The sequence below is a fragment of the Leptosomus discolor genome, chromosome 19 (assembly GCF_034619465.1).
Source record: "Leptosomus discolor isolate bLepDis1 chromosome 19, bLepDis1.hap2, whole genome shotgun sequence".
Taxonomy (NCBI): Eukaryota; Metazoa; Chordata; class Aves; order Leptosomiformes; family Leptosomidae; genus Leptosomus; species Leptosomus discolor.
In genome coordinates this window covers 2,738,592-2,755,839 of record NC_141409.1, presented here as the reverse complement: position 1 = coordinate 2,755,839, position 17,248 = coordinate 2,738,592, and the positions used below count along the sequence as shown (strand labels likewise).

At 51.9% G+C, this 17,248-nt stretch overlaps 1 protein-coding gene across 1 annotated transcript; it reads right to left on the bottom strand.

The window, feature by feature from the left end:
* Positions 1–2,519: 2,519 nt before the first annotated feature.
* Positions 2,520–16,260, bottom strand: LOC104351530 (cholesterol 7-desaturase nvd-like). Its single transcript, XM_086475919.1, has 7 exons — positions 15,948–16,260; positions 11,156–11,344; positions 8,454–8,632; positions 6,182–6,307; positions 5,778–5,897; positions 4,078–4,254; positions 2,520–2,681 (listed from the first exon to the last, which is right to left on the bottom strand). Exons 1-7 carry the CDS (start codon positions 16,258–16,260, stop codon positions 2,520–2,522), a joined length of 1,266 nt encoding a protein of 421 aa, XP_086332045.1.
* Positions 16,261–17,248: the final 988 nt, after the last annotated feature.

Genomic DNA, 17,248 nt, shown 5'->3' with positions numbered 1-17,248 from the left:
GAGAAGCTGTGGCTGCCCCCTCCCTGGCAGGGCTCAAGGCCAGGCTGGATGGGGCTGGGAGCAACCTGGTCTGGTGGGAGGTGTCCCTGCCCAGGGCAGGGGATTGGATTGGATGATTAAGGTCCCTCCCAATTCAAATCGTTCTATGATTGATGACTAACGAATCTAGCAAAGCTAATCTAACTGTCCATCTCTAATCTGATCTTCAACAATTAGCCTTCCTTGGAGTTTTGTTCATCCTGAGATCTTGTATGTGGGAACACAAGGAGTGGGGAGAAACAACCCAGGTGTGTTGCAAGACCTCTGTGCTTGTGCATGTGTGTGCCTGTGTGTGTGTGGTGGCCATGGGCCCCCTTGAACATGTGGGTGGACAGTACGTCTTGACCCAGGCCATGTAATGTAACATCTCTGTCCCGGTAGTTGCAATTTCTGCCCCTTGCTACTGCTCCATCACCTGTCACTGCAAGGGCAGCTGCTCCCTAAGGAATGGGGTGCTGGGAGACAAGGGGGATCCTATGACCCGTGAGTGGGACAGACGGGGCAGGCCCAGAGGTCACAGCCAGGCTCAACGAAGACTCGAGATCATCAGGAGAGCTCATGGTGATGAGGCAGGTCGGAGGTCAAGGTGGGAAGTCAATCTGCAGCTCAGGTTTGGGATGCGGTGACAGTAGCCAGGGTCAGACAGAGCCCAGCAATCTCTGGGCAGATCTATGGTGATGGGACGGGGTGGAGGTCAAGCTGCGAAATCAGTCTGTGGTCAGAGTTCAGATCAGCCAGGCATGGGCATGTCTGTGGCTGAGCTGGAGACTTCCTACAGCACAGCTCAGGACAGGGGCTGAAGGTCCAGAGCTGAGCTGAAATGGGGCTCCTGGGCCATGGGCAGTGGATGAATGTCCCAGGTGAGGCTTGTCAGGGCCACTAAGACATATCAGGTCCCTGAGAGGCTCAGGCTGTTGAGTTGGGCAATGCTCCTTGTTCAAGCTCCCGCTGTCTTCTGAAGTTTCTTGCTGGAGATTCCCTGTGGCTCCTGAAGCAGGCCAGCACAGGCCAGCTGCAGAATCACTTCTCCCATGCAAGAACATCTCACAAAACAGTGAAAAACAACAAACCATGAATGTAAGTTCTAAAAGAAATTTAATAGTGAAATATCTACAGTGCAATAGCCAGATGTGGATAATAACAAAACCCATGCTGCCCTGCCTGCTGCCAGAGAGGAGGAAGGTGATGTATGATGTAGGGCTTTGCAATCACACCTCCGATGTCATGCAGACGTCGACCAAGGCGTCCTTGAAGAGGCGAAGGCACGGCTTGCACACAGTTGTCTGGGATGCTGCCAGGGTGGACAACGGACTCTGCACTGGCAGAGCTTGATGGCATATTCCTGCTCCCAGTCCTGCTCTGGGTCAGTGGTGAAAGAGGAACCAGAGGCCTCAGCAAAGTGCAGAATTCACAAGGCACAGGCAAGCGCACAGCACATGAGAGCAGCAGCTACCACCCTGCTTGGGAAGCTCCTGGGTTTGAGCATTTGCTCTTGCTGGCTGTTGCCAGTAACTACCGGAGTCCTGCTAACTACACAAGGCAGACCCTGCCTATGGGGATGGCAGGTTTCTCCAGGGTATGCAGCAAGGCAGAGTTTAGCCCTTTCATACACAGCACGTAGGCACAAAGCAGAGGAGAATCTAGACCAGTTTTTGTAAGATTTGCAGCCTAGTCTCCATGTGTTAGCTTCATTTCTGATCACAGTGACAGTGGTACCTCTGGTCTTGTACAGCCAACCATGTACCCAAGGTATTGCTGGAATCCAGGGGCTACAAAAAGCAGGGTCTTATTCACATCCTTGACCTGCACAGTTGTTGTTAGTCTAAGTGATTTAGTCACCAGGATAGTCCCTCTTCTTCCCAACTAGGTACAATAGCTCCATAAGGAATTGACTCATGCAAGAGCTCAGCAGGCTCGAGGACGCCCACAGGTGTGGTACGGCCATGGTGGGCAGCTAAAACCCATGCTGCCCTGCCCGCTGCCAGAGGGAAGGAAGGTGATGTATGATATAGGGCGTTGCAATCACACCTCTGATGTCATGCAGACATTGGCCAAGGCTTCCTTGAAGATCTGAAGCCTGCCCCAGCCAAGGTGGCGGTGCAGAAGCAGTAGCAGGCCTGGCTGGGAAAGGACACTTCAGGCCATAGAAACCCACATGAAAAGCTTTTCATATAACTACTCAAGATGACAGCAGCAGCGAGAGACAAGGGCACCTCAAAGGCAGTTCTGGCAATCTTAAGTTCACGCTCAGCTCATATGTTGCAGCACAGGTACAAGAGCAAGCGTGTTACATCCTCTGAGCATTGATGCCCTGAACACAGAAGGTAAAAGAGGATCACCAGGGCCCAGGCTCTGCTCCCTGTGCCAGTGACAATATTCATTGTATTGATCATGCCTGCCCAGCACCATGGCCCACCAGCCAGTGTAGATGGGAGCCACCCGAGAGCCTCTGGCCATCTTCTGCGGCGGGCAGAAGGTCCTCACCAATCCAGGCCCTCCTTCAACGCCGGCAGCCTCCTGCTCTTCTCGCTGTAGAACTGGGCATACCAGCGCCGGTGCTTCTGAATGCTGGAGTCTTCTCTGACCAGCAGCGGCTTGGGCAGATACTGTTTGTTATTCCAGATGGTTATATCACGTTCAAACTGGGGGGAGAAGGATGGTCTCATTCAGGCGGGGAAGATAAACCAGCAGTTTTGTGCGAGCAACCTGCAGACTAGGTTTATTTTTTGGCATTTGTCCCAAATGTGGGACTGCTCATGCTATTTGTAACCTGTAACACTGCAGCTCTGTCTGCAGGTAGCAGATGTTTAGCCCATCATAGCTCCTGAACAAGAACCCACTTTCAGCTTAGAATTCTCCTGTCGCAGGAGACACTGGAAAAGAAATGTAGGTAGGAGCTGATCCACCTGAGATTTTTGATTTGTTGGGTAGCTCCAGCCAACCAGGGTTTTGTAAATTAAACATTCACATCTTAAACCCTACTCAGACACACATGTAGTAAGATTACAGTATTCTCCTCTGTGAAGAAGTCTCTGCAGAAGTGTGCTGCTCATTCACATCAGTAAGATGCAAAATATTAAGCCAGCATTTATACAGTATGAGCTAGCCCAGCTAAATTTGGTTTGGGGTAGGTTTTTGGTGTCTGAAAATTATCTTTTGGCAGTTTTTACTGCAGTGCTAGGGAAACCCTCTCTGGTCAGACCAAACAGTTTCCAGGCTTTAACCTCTGACAGAAAGGGATGACATGAGATCTTCTGGCTCCTTGAAAGGGCTGCTCTGTTATATGGACAACAGAGTCAGATTTTTCTCGGTAGTGCCAGCTGGTATAAGAAGGAGTAACAACTATAGATTGCAGGTTGAGAAGTTCAAAATGGAGATTAAAAATAAAAACTAACAGTATGGGTAGAGCAATAATGGAAAGGGTCACCCAAGGAGCTGGAGAGATGGGAATGTTCTCCAAAGGAGACCTTCAAGGCCATGCTTGACCTGAATTTGGCAATAGTCTTGCCCAAACTGGGGTATTGAACTGGAGACCTCCAGATGGACCTCTTACCACTTCCATGAATCCCTGTGGTAAGGACCTGGAAAACCTCTGTCAGGAGGGGCAAGACTTGCCAAATCTCATATAATTTAACAGGAGGCTTCCTTGGCACAGTTCCCACCAAAGGAGGCAGGATGATCTTAAAGCACCAACCTGGGATGCTGGAAATACGGATGCAGTTATTGGTCTCCTCAGAGACTTCCTGCAACTTGCCCAGTCGTTGTGCCACAGTTCCCCACCCACAGGAGAGGGATAGCACCTCTCTGCTGCCTTCAACAGATGACCGACTGCATGAACCCTCTTTACTTAACCTCCAGATTCGTTCTTTGGGCTACTAAAAATGAAAGATCATACCAAGCACTGAAAGGATCATGCCCATGAGTGCTTTGCTCCCACATATATCTGAGTCCACGCGGGCAACTGCTCTTCCTTCTCACACCTCCAAGCCACCAAGCTCCAGGGGACCGCCTTTGGCTGCTCTTCTTCAGAGGCCTTACCTGTATGCACTCTGCTCTCAGGATGAACTTGGGGATTATGGCTGGCACGTTCTTCTGGTAGTAGATCTTGTGAACAACATTCTGTAGGAGAGGCTCCAGGGGAGTCACTGTCTGCAGGATGATCCCGTGACCCAGGAAAGCGTGTTCAAAGATCAGGAAAACCAGCCCTGGCCCCACCTGCAGAGCAACAGAGCACCCTCAGGGAAAAATCCCCATTGGTCCAGCCCTCTGGCACAGCAGCTCCCACAGCTTGAGACCTGCTTGAGATGTCTCCTAGACTGGGCTCAAGTCCCCCTTTACTCTGTCTTTTCATCAGAGAAGAGGCAGAAAGTCAAGCTGCGCCTCAGGGCCACGAGTCACAGACTGCTTGCCAGCTGCTAATGGCCAGGGGGTACCCAGCAGAGCCACGCAGCTCACATCGGCCTGGGACATTCTCAGATGTGCCAGGGCTGGATGGTTTGGCTGTGGGCCCGCGGGAATTCATGAGGGTTTACAGTGCTCTACTGGTCCCAAAAAGTTTAAAATCTAATAATCTAGGAAACGCTTCTGAATTTTCACCCGGTCTTGTTGTTCACCCCTGAGTTACCTTCAGGTCATGAACAGCCTTATTGGATTGTTGACACCAGTCCTGGGCTCCGAACTCAGTAGCAGCAATTGCAATGCAGCGTGGAGGTAACACCACATCCCTACTCCTGCTCTGGCTTTCTGCTTTGCAGCTACAACCGTCACATTAGGTTTTAGCTGAAATCAGCTTCAGCCTTTTATCTTGCATGACACAAAATACTTGTTCTGTGCTCTTTGATGTGCATCCAGACATGCAGATGCACGGTCATACACTTGGTTCTTTGAAGCAGTGCAGATGTTGCTGGGTTTTTCAGCTACTTTATTTGCTACCTCTTTAATGTTTGGTTGGGTACAAACCCCTTGTAAAGTTATTTTAATGTCTTTTTTCTCCTGCTCATCAATATCAGTGCTAAATAGCACAGATCTAAGAACTGAACAGAGATACAATCAACATCCACTTTGCGATAGTTTCCTAATTACACCGAGATCTGTCCCTTACCAAAGTTTTGTATGATGACTTATTTTGCTGTTGTTCTGAATTTGTAATATGGGAATAGGTCAAATGCCTTCAAAAATACACCAGAACAAAGTTAGTAGTTTTATCACACAATCTTAGCATTTCATCAAAAAACCCCACAACCAGAAATAAAAGTGGGAAGCTCTAGTTCCCATTGATTCATGGTATTATTTCTGTTTTCCTATAATTCTTTATCAATCTGTGTCAGCTACTTTATTACCTCATTCAGGGCTGATCTCGGGCTACCAGACACGCTGTTTCTGCTTGTTTGTCTTTCCCAGGCGTATTCACCATGGACTGAAAACGTCCACATTTCCTTATTCTAAAGAGCTGTGAGAACGGGCTGGGAAGGTCCCTCAGAATTGTCACCAGAGTTGGCTCAGGGACCAGCGTTTGTTGTGTTCAGTTGCTTTATGAGCACAGCAGCCCTTGCGAACCCTCCCTTTTCTCTATGCTGCCCAGCTGTGGAGCAGCCCCAATGCCAGTGCGCAGGTTTTGGCTCATGTGTCTCACGCACTTGGTAGGAAAGGCTACACTGGGCGAGATGGGCACGGACTCAGCCTTTCAGGTGACAAAGTCCTTCAGCTTGGGGTGCAAGTGGTCTCCAGCATGGACGTACCTGCCTGGCTGAAACCGTCAAATCCAGCAAGGAGATGTGCTTCCCAAAGATGGTTGCGGTGTGTTGAACCAGCAGCCGGGAGCAATGCTCGTTGGGCTCTGGCTCCGGCCGCCACTCTGCCTGGAGGGGTGGAGAAGGATCGGCTCAGTCCAAGAGATGAGGAGTACAGGCTGAGGGGAGATAGCAGCGAGACGGTGACAAGAACTGGTTGTGAAGACCATCTAGAGGTAAGCACGGATGAGGGAGTGCAGATAAAGTGCTCAGACACACAGAAAAGAGACTGGACCTGAAGATGGGGGATGCAGCAGAGTGGGTGAGGTGGGACCGGTGCTTTGAGGCAGAAAGGGGACCTGGTTTGAAAGACTTTGACCTCCTCATGGCTAAGAAGAGAGCTAGGGTCTTACCTTCCAGATGTGCTTCATAAAATCCCACAGCTTGGACTTTGTGTATCTCAGATCGGATCCACCCAGAATAGCTGGTCCATGGAGAAAAGCCAGGTGAGCCACGTCGGCCGCATTCTCAGGGATTTCCTGCCATGGGAAAGCAATTTGCCCTTGGCAAGAGCTGGCTTGGGTGCGAGCTGCCTGCACTTCATAGCAGTATTGCAATAGCACCAGCGTGGCTGCAGTACAGCCCAGGGCCTGCTGCTCCAAGCACAGCAGAGGTGCTCGCAGGTACATGACACAGCAAGAGGCAACCAAGTGCGTGGAGGAAGAGGCCTCGGTGCAGACTGACCTGGGACCAGTTCTTAACTAGTGTATAGGAATAATTTAAACATGAAGCTTAGAAAATTCAGAGTTCATTTTAAGTTCAAAGATGTCTATGCACGTTAACTTCTGCAGCTGAGACTCCAAATAAGTCCTTCCTTTGGCTCTTTAATCATAGAATTGCAGAATGGTTTAGGCTGGAAGGGACATTAAAGATCATCCAGTTCCAACCCCCTGCCCTGAGCAGGGACACCTTCCACCAGACCAGGTTGCTCCCAGCCCCATCCAGCCTGGCCTTGAGCCCTGCCAGGGAGGGGGCAGCCACAGCTTCTCTGGGCAGCCTCTGCCAAGGTCTCACCAGCCTCACAGGGAAGAATTTCTTCCTTACATCTAATCTAAATCTCCCTCTTTCAGTCTGAAACCGTTACCCCTCATCCTATCACCACAGTCCCTGATCAAGGGTCCCTCCCCACCTCTCCTGCAGCCCCTTTCAGCACTGAAGGCTGCTCTAAGGTCTCCCCAGAGCCTTCTATTCTCCGGGCTGAACAACCCCAACTCTCTCAGCCTGTCCTCACAGGAGAGCTCCTCCAGCCCCATGATCATCTTCATGACCTCCTCTGGACCCCCTCAAGCAGGTCCATGTCCTTCATGTGCTGGGGGTCCCAGAGCTGGATGCAGCCCTGCAGGTGGGGTCTGACCAGAGCCGAGCAGAGGGGCAGAATCCCCTCCCTCGCCCTGCTGGCCACGCTGCTCCTGATGCAGCCCAGGGTGCGGTTGGCTTTCTGGGCTGCGAGCGCATGTTGCCGGGTCATGTTCAGTTTTTCATCCACCAACTGTACTAAGTATAAGGAATAATGCATTTTTGTGTCCGTGCTCCTAGACTAGTTTTCACATACTTTTAAAACTCTAAACCCCACCAGCCTGCCCAAAATATGTCATTTTTGGAGTAGTTTTAATTGCTTTGTTACTCCAATACACCAGCTTTCCACCAGCTTGGCAGCCAGCACAGACTGGCCCCAGTATAGACCTGTGTACAGTGGCTCGCCCTGAAAAGCAGACATGAAATAAATATTACTATCCCATCAATCTCCCAAATTCTACCTGCTTCTTGCAATTCCTCTGCACACCCCCAGAGCTGTATCTCCTATATCTCATGCACCTTCTTCATTTCTTCTAGTAGTTCTCCATTCCCTTCTAACCCACTCACCTGAGTCGTGATTCAGTCAGCAGGCAGGCACTGCCTTTGGAGAGAAGTGTGCTCTAGATTAAGGGTCGGTTTTGTCACTGATTTTTACAAACTGAAGTGTTCTGCTCAGCGGCAAACATATAAAAATCTCCCAAGGCCCTCCAGGGACTGCCCAGTTTCAAACCTGCTGCTGCCTCCTGTTGCTCTCCCGGAGGAGCCTCCACCTACAGCTGCCCCCGCCTCCCTCCAAGGACCACGGCCATGGTCCCTTCTGTTTAGTGCCGCGAAACCATTCCCCTTTTCCGGACTCGTTTCCACTGGGAGGCAATAGCTATTTTATTCTCTGTGGCAAACTCGTCAGCGTATGATGATGATTATGAAAATTAATGGCAAACTAACTGTGCATTTCCATTTCAGTGATCGATGAGCTGAAAAGCCTCCTGACACTAAAAGTGCTGCAATTCTTAGAGAATCTTTTTTTAAAGTTATAAGTCAAAGCAAATTAACATATTCCTTGTAAATACCCAGAACATCTGTTCTCTACTCAAGAAGCTCACGATCCGTGTTTGGGGAACATATGCCGTATCCTTGGTATACAGCACAGGGATGTACCTCTAGGTCTGAGCTCAGCCAGCAGCAGTGAGGACACTGAGCACGGGCAGGGCCTGGTTAACTGGGAGGAGACATCCCTAAATGCGTTAACTGGGAGGAGGTGTCCCTGAACTGGGCTGTAGGAGAGGACCTAGGCATGGACATGCCCCACGAAGGGACTGGGCTCCCTACCTGGATGTGCGCATCCACCAAGTGCTCGGTCTGCCCACGGAACACCCACTCGTTGGTGGTGATCTCGCGCTGCTCAGGCACTGCCCACGTCGGACTGAGCCCTTCGCAGTGGTACCAGACCAGCAGCATCCCGTTCACCTCGCAGGATGGCCAGGTCCGGATCCTTGCAAAATCTGGCACTGCGGAGGACAGAAAGGAATTGGTTAAAAGCAGCACCTCCAAGGCTGACGCTGGCACTGAAGGTCACCTTGTCCCGAACCACAGCTCAGAGATCGTTTTTATGGGAGATATTCATGTGGCACACACTCTCTGATGACACTTTTCCAACTTTCAGGCTGCTGAAGGACAGCAGCTTCTGATGTTCACAGAAGAGAGTTTGCCTAAATCAGTTTTATTTCAGTTGGGTGTTTTGCATATGCTTTTTGAGGAAGAAGCATGTCTGGCTGCTCTGCAGCCCCTTTCACTACTCTTAAAATGGTTCAAATAAGTGTCTGCTGCATCACTGGACCCTCCTCAAGTTTCAGTGAGCTAAAAGGAGAATAGTTATAGATGTGCAGAGAGTAAAAGCCATCTCTACCTCTCATGTTCTCTGTTACAATACTGCAGTATCATGTGTTGCTTTAAGAATGTATCTGCACTCTTTCCAGTGAAATTAATTTTGGCATTTATGTTTGCCCAGTTGTCAGAAAATGTAGCTTCTACTGGATTGGAAAGCTTCTGCCTTCATTACTTTTTTTTCCAATCTGCAGACAAGCACAGAGGATAGCACGTCCTTATTGTTCAGCCTTGTACAGTCATGTGGGAGGTGAAATAATAGGAGAAATTTTGTTTCTCTTTTAGTCAATGACTATGAGAGGGGGCAGGAGGAGACCATCGTTGAGATTTCTGATTGAAAAAATCTGGTTCTTTGGGTAGGATGTACCTCATTAAATTGTAAAAAGGGAATTCACCTGCCCCCCACGCATACATAGAATCATGGGATCATTTTGTTGGAAAGGACCTTCAAGATCATCAAGTCCGACTGTTAACCCAGCACTGCCAAGCCCACCACTAAACCCTGTCCCTAAGCACCACATCTACATGTCTTCTAAATACCTCCAGGGATGGTGACTCCACCACTCCCCTGGGCAGCCTGGCCCAGTGCTTGACAACCCTTTTGGGGAATAAATTTTTCCTCATGTCCAGTCTGAGCCTCCCCTGGCACAACTTGAGGCCATTTCCTCTCGTCCTGTTACTTGTCACTTGGGAGAACAGACCGACCCCCACCTCACTACAGCCTCCTTCCAGGCAGCTGTAGAGGGCAACAAGGTCTCCCCTCAGCCACCACCCCAGTTCCCTCAGCTGCTCCTCACAGGACTTGTGTTCTAGACCCTCCACCAGCTTCATCTGGCACCACGCTGGGCTCTGTGGCTCTGCTTAGCTGTCAGTCCCCTGCAAGCTATGTGCTGGAGGAGCTGCCCGTCCATATTCTCCAAAATCCTTCTCTGTCAAAGTGACCTGCCTGAGCACAGATGGCTTTTAAATCTGTTTAAATCAACCTGACCCATTTGGGCTGTATGGGAGCACAGCAGCTGTCTGCAGTTTTGTTCTTTTAATAACTACGGATAATGACGACTCTGAATGCAGCCATTTCAGATGAAACAATGCCTCTTGGCAAGTGTTTGTGTATGTCCAGAATATTCACTCTCATTTTGTGATGAAACACATCATTGCTTACTACATGGAGCCAAATTTTCATTTGAATGCAGCTCCTGACTGAGTATGTATGGGGGAGAAAACCCCACAGCATGAATCCTTTTTCTGAAAATAACACACACACACAAAAAAAGAAACAGAATTGCTATTTGGTGAGATCTAGAAATGGTTTACCTTATCCCACATAGACAGAATGTTTCTTTCACTTTGGGAAATTGTTCTACTGTTTAGTGGAAAGACTGGCTTTTGCTGCTAATCGATGTTTCCATTGCTATCCCAATCTATCCCAATCGGAGAAAGTTAAACTTCTCAGGAAAAGGAATAAGAAGCACAAAGCAAAACTCAAGGTAAGCCTGTTTGCTGGTTTCAGCCACATTGAGAATTGGTAATTTAAATGAATTAGTGCAGCCGGATCAAGTAATTGTTACATGGAAACTTTAAATAAGATAATCTTCCTACGCAGTCAGCGCAAACTGTACCTAAACGGTAGGTGTACGCAAAGAGCTTTCCTGGATTCCAACCACAAGTTCCCTTCAAACCTTAAAAGGAGAAAAAATTGCCATTGAGAGACTATTCTATCATGCTAATGTGACAGATTTAAGCACTGACGTGGTATAAGCTTTCACTATAGAGTACAGAATCATTTCTAACACCCAACAGCTCCTCAGGATCCTGCTGGTGCAAGGCATGACTCAGAGTTAAAAATCTTTTTTTATACCCTGCTTGCTGAGTGCAGGAGTTGTTGGACTATCAAAATTGAGAAGGGTGGTTATTTAACTAGACCAAAGTCCCAGTTATCATCTAATACAGGAAAGGGCACTGGAACATTATGCCCCAACATGGACAACCCAGGAGGAGAATATCAGGGTGCTGCATGAAAGAGGGGAACAGGATGGAGGGTGAGTCGTTATAAAGACCACTTTTCCTTAATGAAGTAGCTTTTAATGAGCGCACACAGGGCACCACAGTTTCTGCAGATGCTTCCTGTGGATTTGGGGGACGTTCACCTTTTTCAGCGTACGGGATGTGGGTGCATTTTCCTTCTTCTCCTTGGAACTGCCAGCCGTGAAACGGGCATTCGATGCAGTTGCCCACGACGCGCCCGCCGACAGCGAGGTTGGCCCCGAGGTGAGGGCAATACGCATCAACCACGTAGGCTTGGCCATCCTGGGTGCGAAAGGCAGCGAGCTGTTCTCCTGCAGAAATACAAGCTTATGAGGTTGTAAAACCAACATCCCCAGCTGAGGGGGGGTCAGGTACGACACACATTGCTCAGCCCCTCCTGAACAGGCAGCGCTGACCGGCGCTTTTACCCAACATCACGGGCGTCTGCCTGTGCAAAGACATGCAGAAATATCCTGCTAAAAACTGATACTGGAGGTTTTCTTTCCTTTCTGGTGGAAAATCAGTGGCAGAACAGAAACAGGGTTGCTCTGGAGAAGTTCTTTAGCCACGAGATGGCACCAGGCAGCTGCCAGAGTCGAGGCCGGTGCTGCTGCCCAGGGCTGCGGGCAGGAGAGAGCTGCCAGGCAGCAGCTCCCTCCCAGGCAGGCTACAGGCAGGAGGCATTGGCTGACTGCAAAAAGGGCCGCGCAAAATTGCGACTGCAGCTGCTGTAGCAAATGCCCAGGGTGTGGTGCCCGTCAGCTCGGTGCCCGGGTTGAAAAGACATCGCAGAGCAGCGAGCTGGACCGTCACACCCCGTATTTCACACTCAGCTGAAGGGCATCGCCTTGCTCCAGGCAGAGGAAGCGTAATTTCTCCTGGGCGTCTCTAAACCTGAGGCTTTGACACTCAGCCCTGGTTTTTGAGCTCTCAGAGCCTGTTTCACCTACAGGATAAATGGTGCCTTCACAAAAATGTTTAAAGAGTCAGGATGCTCCCCCTGCTGAGGACGAGACACACAGAGAAGAGCAATAGCTTCATTTAAAGGGAACTCCATTCCCATCCCTTTGCCTGGGAGGTGTAGAAGAGAGCGCATGGGCTCATATGTTTCAGGAATCTCTGGTAAAGGCAGCTGGAAGGAGAAGCCCTTCGTCTGTTTGCTCTTGAACTCCACGAGCCATCCACCCTGCAGCTCAGCAGCAAACCCTTCCTCGGGCAGGGACAGCTGGGTGCTGTGAGGCAGAGCCCTGACACCTCCTCGGCAAAAAAAAAAGGAGTTTTCTGGTGAAGGGAGGGGAAATCCCTGGCTCCGTTCAGCTCCATGCGGGGAGTGGAGAGTTGGTGCTGGAGTGACTGGGGCCCTATTGCCCCAGCACTCGGGCTTGCTTTTCTCCATCACTGGGCCTGATCCCTTGTGCTCCCTGAAGCAATGTGAGGTTTGCCCTGCTGGCAGCTGTCCCTGCTCGGTTCTGGGATTGCTCTCTTCCTCCCTGCCCCCAGGGTAGCACCACAGTAGCTGAGCAAGGAACCATTAAAGTGGAGACAGACAGTACCTGGGCTACAGCTGTAGCTCTGTTCACGGCACCACTCCACCCAGCTGTGCAAGGCAACCGCAGCTGGATGGCACGCCACAGTGTTACCTAAATAAATGCTCTTGCTGGAGGGACTGAATAGGTGCCAGGCGCTTTCCTGGCCTGGCACAGAGGAGCTCCAAGGGCGCTGAGGCACTGAAGACCTGCCAGCACCCACATCCCTGCCTGTGACTCAGAGGAGAGGGGGTGCTCATCGGTGACCTGGCCTGAAAGCAACGCTAGACCTGCCCCAGTGTCCCCTCAAGTCATGCCCTGGTTGGAAGGGGACACAGCTGGTCTGGGAGCTCTGAAGCAGCTGGGGGCTGTTCATACAGATGTGGCCATGGAGTTAAGGGCAGGTCCTCTCTTCCATATTGTGCTTCAGGTTATGCATATATATGTATTCAGATTTCATCAGCTTGTGAAATCTGATTGTTACAGAGGTTGCTGTAACTTAAAGCTCAACTAGTGATATTTTCCCAGCCAGCCACACTGATGACAAGTGACACTGTGAGCCATCCCTCCAAAAACCACTTCCCTTGATTGAAGTTTTGTGAGTCTGGGCAAAGAAAAGGAAAACCTGCAAACTTTCCTAGCCTTCAAGCGTAGGAAGGATTAGTTCTGATACCTGGCAGACATGAGCTGTTGTACTCCAGTGCCTGGAGATCCCTTCTTACCCAGGACACCTGGCTCTGTTGTCCCTGCAGTCTTTCTGGAAGGCTCTTGCACACATGCTGGCAGCAGGCACAGGGGAGTGGAGGCACTCGAGGTGCAGGTCCTTCTCCCTGCCCCAGGTAACAAGGATTCATTCTGTAACATCAGCATTTTCTTCTCTGTCACACCTCCCTCTCTACCTCATCTGAGGTTCAGGACAAAGCGGGGAAAGCAGGGAAAAGGTTTCTGCCTGTCTTTGGAGGTGTTGCAGCTTCCCCAGGAGCAGTGGCAGCCTGGAAACACAGAGGATCAGCGTTGGATCGACCAGACCAGAGCACTTGGAGCCCAGGGGGGTCTCAGCCAAATGGAACGGACCTTTAAGATCATCAAGTCCGACTGTTAACCCAGCACTGCCAAGCCCACCACTAAACCCTGTCCCTAAGCACCACATCTACATGTCTTCTAAATACCTCCAGGGATGGTGACCTGGGGAGACCTTGTTGCCCTCTACAGCTGCCTGGAAGGAGGTTGTAGTGAGGTGGGGGTCGGTCTGTTCTCCCAAGTAACAAGTGACAGGATGAGAGGAAATGGCCTCAAGTTGTGCCAGGGGAGGTTCAGACTGGACATGAGCAGTCCTACAGCCTGCTGCTTTGCCCACCACAGGTTTAAGACAGTTTTACTCCAAGAAGGTTCCACTTCTAGGAAGTCTGGAGCTCATCTGCCTTGAAGATCTGAAGCAGTGCCCATGGCCAGACCCTTGCTGGGTTGTCCAAAAACCTCACCCAGGACTCCTGAGTGAGTGCTGCTTTTGCCTCCAGCCTTTGCGCTTTGAGCCAGCAGAGCCAGAGAAGAAGCTGATCTTTGCTTTGGCTTGTGCACCAAAACTGATGGCTTTCTACTTGGGAGTAAGTATCTTGGCCTAAGATAGACTGAAAAACTCTGTTGCAGGTGAATATCTACAGAGCATTAACAGCCATATGCTGATGTTTTCCTATTAAATTAGCTTATTTCTTTTATGGAAATCAAACAATACTTGTAGCAAGAACAGCTCATGGGACATGAGCCCCAAGGCCACTGTGCAGTTCTGGGCACTTGGCTCAGAGGACCCCTCTGGGGCTTTCCTGCGCAGGAGCCTCCCTGGGGTCAGGGCAGCTCCCCTGCAGCAAGCACCCGGACAGCAGTGCTGCGCAGTGCTCCGCATCGGAGCAGCCCTCACCTCACTTCCACGATTTCAGGGGAGAAGGAGACTTTCCTGTGTGCTCAGTGCCATGTTTTGGAAGGCAGCCTGTCTCCAAGGATGAATGCTGCAGGGACTGAGTCAAGCAGTTTTTATTCTTTCATCTCCTCTGACACGCTGCCTCTGGAGCAGGGCTGCATTTCCAGACCCTCCTCAGAAACTCCAAAATAAATTAAACACCAACAAACCTGGATGCTACAGGTTGTTTAACTGTCTTATATACTGATAATCTTCCTGGCACTAGTACACTACTGTCATTCTGCCACTAGAAGAGATTTTACCTGCGCATTTCAGCCAGACCCAGAAGACTGGGTGCCAGGAACCAGGCTTTGGGTAGACAACTGAGGGAGTCGTAACAGACAGGCTGATGGGAGCTCTTTAGGATGTGTCTATTGAATTACATAGGTCCCGTTATATAGAGAAAACAAAATAAAACAAATCAAACAACTTCATAGGAGAAGATGGTTTTTGAAAATACAATAAACCCTACACTTCCACCACAGAATCTGAGGGATTTCAATGCAGAAACATCCCTTCTGATATGAGGAAGGCACCAGCACAAGTCCAAAACCATCTTCAAGGCAAAATGATCCTGGACAAGCACAGCACCCCTCTGGATGTGGCTGTGAGGTCCCATCCTGATCTCCCCAGGACATGGGGAGCTGCAGGCAGTGATACCTGGGAGGGGAGCCCAGGCAGCGAGGTGCTTGAGTGTCCCAGCAAGAAGCCCAGGCAGGGGAGCCCTGCGCACTCTCAGGGAGCCTGTGCCATGATGTCCCCAGTGCCCCAGCAGAGATACTCAATGCTCACGCAAAAGCTCAGGCTGTGACACCCCTGGTGGCTGTGTGGGTGCTGGCTGGGCTGCCTTGGAAGGGGTGCCCAGGCCGAGCTGTCCCAGTGCCACAGCGGAGCTCTCAGGCAGGGCTGCCCGGGCAGGGGTGCCCTGCACACTAGCGAGGAGCCTCAAGGACACCGCGGTGCCCCGGCGTGGATGCTGGTTTGGTTACCCCAGTGCCCCAACAGGATGCCTAGGCTGGGATGCTCCAGCGCCCTGGTGAGGCTGCCGGTGTGAGGATGTCCCAGTGCCTCAGTGGGAATGCCCGGGCAGGGATGTCCCCAGGCCCCAGCAGGAATGCCTGGGCAGGGACGCCCTGTTTCCCTGGCAGAGATCCTGTCCAGTGTTCCTTGGTGACCCGGTGGGGATGCCGGCTGGGATGTGCCAGTGCCCCAGCACCGTTGCTGGCCTGAAAGCCACACTGTCCCGGCAGCAGTACCCAGGCAGGGATGCTCCGGTGCCCCGGCAATGAGCCCGGACAGGGACTCCCGATTCCTCAGCGGGGATGCCCGGGCGGGGATGCCCTGAGCACTGGCCAGGATCCCGAGCCTCGTGGCCCCCGTTGCCCGAGTCGGGGGGTCGAGGCGCCCGTCGGGGATGCGGCGGCTGGCACTCACCGAGCAGGGCGAGGCTGCGGACGGCTCCGCGGGGCAGCTGCGCGGAGTCGAGCAGGCGGTACCAGCCGTTGGGGTAGGGCGGCGGCAGGGCGCCGGGGCGGCGGGCGCGGCGGGCGCGGCGAGCAGCCTGTCCGCGGCTGAGCCCGGGGGCCGGCAGGTAGCCCACCTGCCCGGGGCCGCGCCGCAGCGCCAGCGGCCGGGAGCAGCCCAGCAGCAGCAGGACGAGGAAGAGGAGGAGGAGGAGGAGGAAGAGCAGCACCCCTCGCCCCGGTCCCGCCGCCGGCAGCGCCGCGCCGCACCCCCCGCTCCCCATAGCGCGCCCCGCCGCCGCCGCCACCGCCCCTTATAGCGCGGCCGGCCCCGCCCGGGGAGGTGCTCCGTGGAGGGGGGACGGGGGACGGGGTGACGGACGGGACTCCCCACCCCGGGGACCCACCGGGCATCCCCGGCTGCCTCCCGGGCTGCGGCGGTGGGAGCGCCGGTGGATGCGGATCCCTTCTGCTCGGCCCCGCGGAGGCGGCAGAGGGGGGGCGGGGGGCGAGGAGACGCTGAGGCGGGGGGTTGCTTCGTCTGGGGACAGGGAGGCAAATTGCGGAGGAGGGGGTGTCCAGCTGCAGCCTGCTTACAGAGGAGAGGGAGCCGGGCTCTGCTCCAAGATGCACAGCCAGGAGGCAAGGAGCACAAGCTGCAGAAAGGGAACTCCACTTGCCCATAAGCAAAAAATAACACTGCCTTGAAAGAGTGGCCTAAAATCCAGTAGATACACTGGTTAGATCAATAAATACTCCAGCATCCTCCTGGGCTTAGAAAGGGGGAAGCTGGTGTTTGGGCTGGCTTTGACATCAGGCACCTGACAGGACCCTGACAAATCTCTCAGAGTTCAAGAGCGGCTCAGAGAAGTGCTAGCACAGAAAACAGGGGTAACAAGGGACTTGGGTCCCCTCTGTGCAGAGAGGATAAATCAGGGCAAAGCCAAAGCTGGGCTATTTGAGCATACCAGCTGACTGGAAAAGTGAGGCAGAGAAGTAACGCTTGACTCAGCAGGAAGAATTGCACAGTTTTAAGATGTAGCTGTAGAAAAGCAACCTGCCATGCGGGTACAGTCAGAGATTTCTAGGAGAAGCTGCAACCCAAAATACCCACCCTAGTATTGAGTAATTGAAAAGTACATGGAAATGGAGCTTCTGGCTGAAGCAAAAGGACCAACAGGGTACGAGTTCAGACAGGGTGAGTTGCTTCAAGACCCTGCACGAAAGGTTCAGGTGATACATATATGACCCGTTGGAAACCTGTTCTAGGAG

Excerpts from the sequence above, each read along its gene's own strand:
- LOC104351530 (XM_086475919.1), bottom strand. The coding sequence starts at position 16,260 with ATGGGGAGCGGGGGGTGCGGCGCGGCGCTGCCGGCGGCGGGACCGGGG. Across the intron at positions 8,633-11,155 it reads CATCCCGTACGCTGAAAAAG|TGCCAGATTTTGCAAGGATC; the intron begins GTGAACGTCCCC and ends TGTCCTCCGCAG. Across the intron at positions 4,255-5,777 it reads TGACGGTTTCAGCCAGGCAG|GTGGGGCCAGGGCTGGTTTT; the intron begins GTACGTCCATGC and ends GTTGCTCTGCAG.